Source organism: Hippopotamus amphibius, chromosome 9, assembly GCF_030028045.1.
Source record: "Hippopotamus amphibius kiboko isolate mHipAmp2 chromosome 9, mHipAmp2.hap2, whole genome shotgun sequence".
NCBI classification, from domain to species: Eukaryota; Metazoa; Chordata; class Mammalia; order Artiodactyla; family Hippopotamidae; genus Hippopotamus; species Hippopotamus amphibius.
The window spans coordinates 106,302,660-106,312,021 of NC_080194.1; the positions used below are offsets into that span (position 1 = coordinate 106,302,660).

Below are 9,362 nucleotides of genomic sequence, written 5' to 3' on the forward strand. Positions count from 1 at the left end.
GATCTTCCTAATCTAAAAGCCTGCTTCTTTCCTGTTCAAATTTTTTAACAGCCTCCACTAAATTTAACAGAGTCCAAACTCCTCAGCCTATCTCACAAGGATCTGTGATGCAGCCTTTTTCAGTATTTCTCATCACTGCATCTCCATTCCCGCTTCATTTCAGCCATAGGAAACTTCTTTCAAGTTTTCAAAATCAGGAATTCCCTGGTGGTCCAGTGGTTAGGACTCCATGTTCTCACTGCCAGGGGCCTGATTCGATCCCTGGTCAGGGAACTAAGAACCCACAAGCCGCACAGCACAGCCAGAACAAACAAACAAACAAACAAAAACAGCTCACTGATATGTAACTGGCAAAATAAACTAAATTCTAACCATCCTTTAGATCTCAACTTAAAAGCAGCTTTCCCCAGGAAACATCCCCTGAACCCTAAAATGTGGCAGACTGCACTATTCTTTCCAAATGTCCACCTCCCTTCCATAAAAGGATTCTACATCTCCACCCACTGCCATGTGGCTTGCAATGCCTCCTGGGAAGAGGAAAGCACATCCCCTCCCCACAGATGTTGGACCTGGCCACATGACTTGCTCTGACCAACAGACGTGGTCACCTCCAGGAGGAAACTTAAAAAGCCGTCATGATTTCCTCCTGATCTTTCTGCCACAATAAAGGATGCTGCAGACAGGGACTGCTCCTTCAGCCTGAGTCCTGGAATAAGAAAAATGTGCCTTTCCTTTTTTTCACCCATTTCCTTTTCTTCAAATGTGGCCACAAAAAAATTTTAATTACATGTGGCTCACATCCCATTTCTGGTGGACGACACCATAAACCTAATGCTTACATCTAGGAATGAATGCCCCCTGACAACACAATGTTTAATGGACTAGTCATTCAAGTTAGATTAATTTCAAAAAATCTAAAACTGAAATTTCTACAACCCTTAACATTAGGTAGTTTTAAGTTTATATAACTCTGTTCTGGTTATTACTTTGACAACATTAAGAGAAAAGTTAAAGAAAAAATGAAAATGAAAGGAGGGGGGAAAAAGCCCATTAGAAGGATACTGAGTCAGCCACCTCTAAATCCTATTTCAGATTTTAGGCTACCAAAATAAGTCACTCATTCTCAAATAACTGCTCAGAGCAAATGCCAATTGAGGTTTTTATGTTCCAGCAACTGCTGCACTTATAATTGCAGACAAAATGTCAAAGCAATCCTCCAAAGGTTGTGTAAGCTGTAAATGATATTTTCAAATTCTAGACTATCTCATTATGCACCTACTTTTTCAAGAGTTCAAGAGCTACCTCCTTACCACCATATGCTGCTTCTTTGTTCTCTTTAGCCTTGTAAGTATTGTTTCTTTCAATAAAGTACCTGATAGCCTGAAAGGAAGTGGCCCAGAAAAGTATGGAGGTTAAATAAGCGTAACTGTAAGCCTAAAAGTTCTAAGTGAGAAGACAAAGCACCAACTCAAGGTCTGCTTTTTATCCTATTTTCTCTCTTTGGACTAGTCTGTCACTAAATTAAAAAGAACTCTAATCTGATAACTTGTTAAAGAAATTAAATTATAAAAATCAATATAAGAGCTCAGTATTCCAACTGTCCAAAAAAATCCTGTCTTGCAACTACAACTTAACCCCAGCTCTTAAAACGCTCTAGGCAAATCAGGTTATTCTTGCCTAGAGCCAGAATAACTGTATATTCTAATAACCCCTCCTTATTACACCATCTAGAAGTTCTCATATTGATACTACTAAGGTTATGAACTAGTTTTTTGGCTTTAGAAACTATGATAGTTAAAGCAATACCAAAAAAAAAAAATTAATCTAGAGCAGGCTGCTTGTAGGTTCAGTTCCTCCTTAAAATCCATCTTGACTTAAACACAGTGTAGAATTCTACCGTCAAATGATCACATCAAGAAGTGATTCTGACAGTTAATTTTTCCAACCAAGATCTACTGTCTTGCCTGTAGTAGTACTATCCCAGGAAGCAATGTGCTATAGCTTTAAAGCTACAGTACAATAATCATCAATATATAACCCAGTCATTAAATGTGTGCATCATTCACAACTACCACTGTAAGTTTAATGAAGATGTACAATAATACCTTCAGGAACACAATGCTCACAGCTTTAAGTCCACAAAATACCACACAAATTTGCTATAGAATATACATGCAATCAAAAGGTAGGTATTAGGAGAAAATTAAAGCATGAAATCCTATTAAAAATTATAACTATAAATTAAGAACTGGAAATAACAATACTTCAAATGCAGCAGTTATCCAACCACATACTTGTTCTCCTCTATGAAATCACTAATAGCCTAATAAAGAAATGTATCAACCTGCCAACCAAACAGTACAACAGTTTAAAAACCATTCTTGAAGTGCTTTCGCTTGTAGAAATTCCCAAGGAAGCAATTTCCCCCAAATATGTAACACATTTTAAGCACTCCTTTGTTAAAAGGGTTCTAAATACTGGTATGGGAAATTTTAAAGATGAAGAATTTTTATTAAATACATACCACTTAAAAAGTTTCACGTATCAGTTTTTAACTGTCATTAAAAGAAACTCCTCACTTATATCACTGTATTTCAGTGATTTCAGTAAATAATATGAAAAAGCCTAGGCTGCCAGTTCTAAATTAGCTATCTACAGTCATTTTTTCACAGAGTTCAGTACCTAGTACAGACTTAGAATCTGTCTCCTCCCTGTAGCAATTTCTTATACTCCACTAGAACCAGACCTGAAAAAGCAACACCCAGTAATATTAGTGTGAATAACCATCAACTGCTCAAAAGATGACATCTGAAAAGGATATGGCAGACTACCACAAGTAATTTTTTTACTTCACTGATGTTTTGGAATGTTATTAAAAAAAACAAATAGGGCACTTTTAGAATAATGCTGTATTTGGTAGAGCTAGAGCACTTCTCCAAAACAATCCAAAAGTCCTAACAGGGCAAGAAAAAGAACCAGACTACCACTCCAATACCTCCCTTAAATGCACCTTATCTTATACCACCAACTGACACAAACTGTGGACTAACATTATTAAAAGTGAAGGAATAGCATTCCACGTTTCTCTCTTGATTTACTTTCAGGGATGAGGTACGAAGAGCACTGGATTCCAGTCCTGACCCTCATCGTTTACAGAGTGTGTGACCTTTAACAAGCCAACCTCAACTGTCTGGGCCCACTTGGCATACCCAGGCAGGAGAACCCCACCATCTCCAAGGTCCATTTCAGCTCTGAGATGCTCTAGCTGCATTTCTTCAAGAGCCCTCCTACAGAACGGACTCACTTTCCAAGTCCCTTTATATGTAAACACCTAACATCCACAAACTGCACTCAAACAAGAATGAAGTTATTCCATAAAGCATTACATTAAAGGGAGGCTCAAAGAGAAATGAAATCAAATGATATAGCTCACAATGGCACTTTCTTCTATACTGAAGCAAGCAAACAAACTACTAAGAAATCCAGTCCTTTCAAAGGGAAAAAGGCGATAAAACTAAACAACACATTAGCTTTCACTCCTGAAGCTTTCTGTACACTAAAGAAAGCTTGATTCAGAAATCTTTTTACACTTAAGCTTCAAAAAGGACGCATCTGGCATCCATAAAAAAAGTAAATAAAAGTCGTGCAACTTCCAACTAAAAGACTAATAAGCTTGTGCAAGAAATCTTAAACAATGATTGGGAGAAAGGATGCTTCTTATTTAAAACATCAGCCTCGCGTTTCTAAAATACAACATAACTTCGAGCGAGTCTTTTTAAAACCTTGTTAAAAGACAAATACCGATTTCCTTGTACATCGTCAAAATTCCAAATCTGTGCATGCCCAGGGAAGGAAGGCATCCGCTCCTCCAAGGTAACTTTCTTACTGCCTTTTCTCTAAGTCTGGAAATTCATTCTTGGTTTTGTGCCTCACGATCCTGTCAGTTCATCACCCGCCTAAAGTCCACTCGGGAGGAGCAAGACACAAATGCCCCCGCAGAGATCGGAGAAAACGCAGTGGCGACTTGTACCACCCGGATCACGAGGCCGCTCGAGCACAATTTCCAAAACTTCGGTGCAAGGTTTAATTTAAAAAGCAAAAACCAGCAGCAAAGGAAACCCTGCTCACCCCCGGTACTTAGGGCCTAAAGCCAATCCCCCGGCCCCCCGCCCCCGGGGGGAGAGGGGGGGAGATGGAGGGTCGCTCACCGACAGCGAAGCCCGGGGACAAAGTGCGGGGCGGGGGAAACGATGGAGGGCGCAGGGCTCCGGGGTGGCCTGAGACGGGCCGGCCCGCCCGCCCCCCGGAACGGCGGGCCTAGGGCTCGGGCTCGGGGTGCAGGCCCGCCGGCGCCGGGCGCGCTGACAGCTGCCACCGGCGCGGGGCTGCGCGGCCCACCCCACCCCGCCCCACCCCACCCCGCGGGCGGCCTGGCCGGCGCAACTGGAAAAGGATACTCCCGGGTGCGGAAGGCCTCCTGAGTGTGCGCGATGGTGAAGAGCGGCTCCTCGCCGGGGAGCGGCTTCACGAGCGGGAAGGGCTTGCGGCCCAGGAGCGGCGCCATCGCGGCAGCGGCCGGCGGGGAAGGCGGCGGCGGCTGCTCCTCGGCGAGCCCGCGGCGCAACACTAGGCCCCGCGGCCCGGAGCGAACGCCTGGCTCCCGGGGGTGGGGTGGGGGAGGGGAGGGGTGAGAGGGCGGCGCGAACTCGGCTCCTTCACTGCCGGCGCCGCCGCGCTGGGGCCATGGGAAGGGACGCGAGGGCACAGAACTCCCGCGCACACTGCCACGCCGCTCCGAAGCCTCCAGCCAACCTTCGCTACAAGTCCCCGCGTTCGGCAGTCACGACTCGTCCTCAGCTGCACCGGAGGAAATTATTGAAAAATGGCGGGAGATTCCCCTCCTCCCCCCCGCCCGGCCAGCGCACACACGAACATGCTCCCCTGTGGCGCCGGTGGCGAATGCTCCAATAGGTGGAGAGCTGGTCAGCACCCAAAGTCTATTGGCTGAGAGTAGCTGCCGCTCTGCGACCGGGTCCCGCCCCCTTCCCGGGCCGCCTAGTTGGGTTGCAGCGCACTAGAGGGCAGTATGGAGAGGTGAAAGGTCACGTTATGTAAGCGCCAGTGACAGACGCGCGGGCCTCCAGCGGCGGAGTTGAAAGTGAGGAACAGCGGGGGACCGAAAGGCCGGGAATTCAAAGAGGTCAGGCCAGAGAAGCCCTCTAACATATACAGACGCTGCGCCATCTGTCACCGAAGGCGACACCGACATCCGGGCACCACTGTCCGTGTGGTGCGCCGAAGGGGGGAGGGGGAGCGTGCGGCCAGGGGCTTTGTCTTTCCACTCGGACTCCGCCCCCTTCTTAAAGGCGCCGCGCTCGGCCACGCCCGGAGATGCGCGGGTGGGGCGGATGGGAGGAGGGGTTGGAGGGAAGTCACCTCGAGACCTTACCTCGGCAAAGGTTCTACTGAGGGGTCATTTGAGCCGCAACCTTGCTCCCCTCAAAGTTAGCTTCTTCTAGACTAGAGTGTGGTTGAGATCTAGATAGTAGTTTGATGCCCGTTTCTAGGAGCTTGCTGGAAATGATAATATAGAAGCTTCCTTGGAAAAATATATTAAAGGACATGTCTATTAAAGATGAATACATTCATTCGAATAGTCTTTACTAGCACCTACAAAGTTCAGGGCCCAGCTGGGTGCTATAGGGGAAAAAAATAAGACAGAGACTATTGCCCTGAAAAAAATGAGACAAATAATCACAGTTCTATGTGATGAATGTTGTACAAGGTGCCCAGTAAGAAAACAGCAATAACCGTGCCTGGAGAGTTGAGAACATTTGAGCTTCTTCTCCAAGTGGACTGCACCCACATAGTCCAAAATCTGTTTGGCTATACAGTACAGTCAGAAACACACTGATTAATCATTCACCCTGTTAAATTGTCTCCCTTGGTTCAAAAATCTACATTGGTCTCAGAACATATCTTTGCCAGGCTGGTCTTCAACAGGACTAGAGTACTAGATGTCCCTGAATGGCAGCATGCCAATGCCAGACCCTTTTCGCCTTTTCTTCTCACTTTGAAGTGAGAAGGATACCCTCCAGTAAAAGCTAAGTTCTAGGTGTCAACTGAAAAAAAAAAAAGTGCACAACCTAGAAGTTGAGAATTATGTTTTATCTAGTGGGCCAAACCAAGAACTTAAGCTTGGGACACATCTCAGATAGCTCTGAGAGACTACTCGGAAGAGGTGAGGGAGGAGCCAGAAATATGTAGGAGCTTTTGCAAGGAAGACCAGGTAGTTGTTGAAACATTGAAAGATTACTGTTAATTAAAGAAAACCAGATATCTCAAGTTAAGGAATTTAGTGCTTTTCTATGTATGGGAAGATGCAAAAGTTGGGACTCACTGAAATCATTCTTTTGATATGCACCCAGCTATCTGGGGCCAGTATCTTGTGCTTTCTCTTCCTGAGTTTGGGGGGGGGGGGGAACATGTGGTGGGTGCTCACTGCTAGATGGCAGGCGGGCATCCTGTTTCTATCCTGAGTTCCCTCAGGGCTCAGGACGGCTGTAAGGTGATGGCTTCTTGCCTGCCACATCCTTTGTTTAATAATATGGCAGGCAACATTTTTTTTCCATTGATACAGGTCAGATGGCACCTCTACAAAGCCCCTTTTGGTCACATAGCAGAGACGGGAGCTCATCTTCCTTCAGTAGCCATTTCTTCTAAGAGGATTAGGAGAAACCTCAGAGGATGTGGCATTTGAGTTGATTGTGAAGACATAAGTAACACTTCACTAGGCAGAGAAATGAGGGACGAACATTCTAAGCAAAGGGAGCAGCAGAGCAGACTTGGTAAATTCAGGACAATGTACCTAAAACATAGGGATTTTTCAGGCAGAAAGCATCAAGAGTTGCGAGTGGCAAAGGAAGTCATCATCCTGGCCAAAGCGTGTGAGGGATGAATTGGAGTGACCACATAAAAGGGAATTGCAGTAGTTTGTGGCAGTGATAGCAAGGGCCTTGAATGTTTAGCAAGATCAGTGGAGACAGGTGGCCAGATATGAGGCACAGACCAATGGGATGGACACTTGCAGGACTAGATACTTAACAACACAGAGACCACATGCAGGATAAAAACTCCAAAAACATCAAAAAAACAAATTTTGGAAATTTTTGATATTTCAAAAAATGCATCTAATTGCACATGAGAATGGTCACCATAGTCATTTCAGTGCTTGGGGCTGCTGTGGACTGGAATCCAGCCCTGGTGTTCGTAAAGCAGAGATCTAAAATGGGGGAGTGATGCGCTCAGTTGCAGCCGTAAGAACCACAGGTACCCTGGAGAGCCATCCAGAACACAGTTGGAAATCCTGCAGACAGAAGTGGAAGCTAGAGGTGGGGCTTTGTGAATACAGCCTATCAGCTGGAGTCCCATGAAAAGCTGAGAAGTGTCTCCAGATAAAGAACAGTGCTTACCTTGGAGAGATGGAGTTACGGTTGGTTTTATTTTGTTTATCTTTCTGCATATTTTTCAATTTGTTTTTCTATAGTGATTATATTTTCATTTTAAAATAGAAAAAATAATAAACTTTAATGTGACTGTTGCCTGGTGGTTGTCTTCCATTTCTGTGGCTCCAATTTACAAACAATGGAGCTAATTTACACAAGTTTTTAACACCCATGTTTCACTGATACAGACTGAAACCCTTGATTAGACAGTTTCAGCTTCTGTCTTTTTTTTTTTCTGACTGAGCCACATGGCTTGTGGGATCTTAGTTCCCCTACCAGGGATCAAACCCATGCACCCCACAGTGGAAGCACCAAGTCCTAACCACTGGACCGCCAGGGAACTTCCCTACAGTTTGTTTCTGGCTGGCCTTTTCCAGCCTGTCCTTTTGGTTCCTAAACCTCAAAACATCCCAAACCCACTGTCTATTATCTCCCTCCCCTCCATCACCTGCTCCGTGTGGGTGTTATTTCTATTCATGGCCCCACCTTCCTCACAACCTCACAAGCTCAGCTTGACCTCTCTTGAGCTCCACCACCATAGGGTCAACCAGATGACAGCAATTCTGCCCACCTAAAGTCTTGAACCATCCCCTTCCTGCCATCCCTACAGCATCCTACTTCAATTATTTCTGGCCAAAACTACTACTATGACTTTTTTCTTTAAAAAGGTCTTAGACTACATTAAAATTATGTATTTTCATGGTAAAATGGACATGGTTCCAAAAAGGAAACATATAAACAGAGTTAAGAAAACAAATAGTTCTACAAAAAGTAGCCCTGCAGTGCTTTCCCCCACTTTCTGCTTCCCCCAGGCATCCATTTTCAATGTTGTTTCCTCTTATATTTACCTCATTTCTAAATAACATATGTATTGCTATTTTTTTAATTTTTCAGTTTTAATATCAGCTGTTGACTTTCAACAGTGGAAGATGAGAACTTAGCCCTCTTATATCCCCCCCAAACACCATACACATATACAAGCATATATAATTATACTGCAATAGTTTAAATCAATATTCAGTGTAAAACATGATTATATATTATTCACAAATGGTCCACATGGTAAATTGATTACATTTCCTTTCTTCGTTTCCCCTGGTTTGCCTCAGTGTATTTTTACTTTGTTTTCCATGTACCTAACACTGCTCTATCCTCAAACTCAGAATAAGTCTCCTCTTGTTAATGCAAACGTATCTTGATAAGGTTGGCAGTGTCCTTCCAACTTGTCCCTCTGCCTCCCTCTTTCCTCTCCATTGCGTCTGGCTACGTCATTCCCCTGTTCTCAACCTCCAATGGTTGGCTCCCTAAAGCCAACAGAATAAAACCAAACTCTTTGACCTGACCTTCAAGGCCCTCCACAATCTACCCTCAGTGTTTCTATTCCCTCAAACTCCTTCCTCTTCAGCAAACTAGGTTTATCTAGGTTTCTAAATACCATTCCCCACTAAAAGGATCCTCTGTTTGGTTCTTTTCCATAATCTGCCTGGTCATTTCTTATGGTCTTTTAGTCATTATACTTTAAATAACTTCCTTTGTTTAAACATTGACATACTTCACATACTACATACAACTCTGGTATCTGTGACATTCATTTGACAGTTTTTTAGGACCTGTTAAATTTTTAAGAAAAAACAGGGGCTTCCTAGGTGGCGCAGTGGTTAAGAATCCGCCTGCCAATGCAGAGGTCACGGGTTCAATCCCAGCTCCAGGAAGATCCCACATGCCATGGAGCAACTAAGCCCATGTGCCAAAAAGAAAAAACAAACTAGAAATGATTTTTAAAAAAGGCAATAGAATGAACTGGGATTTTAGTTTCATCCATGACACCTGGAGCCCCTAAGAGAAATGAGAGGAACT

The 9,362-nt window shown here is 44.2% G+C and overlaps 1 protein-coding gene across 4 annotated transcripts in view; it reads right to left on the reverse strand.

Annotated features, from left to right (window-relative positions):
- The window catches only part of BAZ1B (bromodomain adjacent to zinc finger domain 1B), a 70,581-nt gene extending 65,678 nt beyond the window's left edge, over window positions 1-4,903 (reverse strand). For 3 of the 4 annotated variants that reach the window (XM_057748216.1, XM_057748218.1, XM_057748217.1), the window contains exon 1: window positions 4,458-4,903. In XM_057748216.1, the coding sequence (XP_057604199.1) occupies window positions 4,458-4,564 (107 nt within the window). In that variant the 5' untranslated portion in view covers window positions 4,565-4,903. The remainder of the gene's footprint in view (window positions 1-4,457) is intronic. The other variant, XM_057748219.1, reaches the window with a different exon arrangement.
- Between the last annotated feature and the right edge of the window lie 4,459 nt (window positions 4,904-9,362).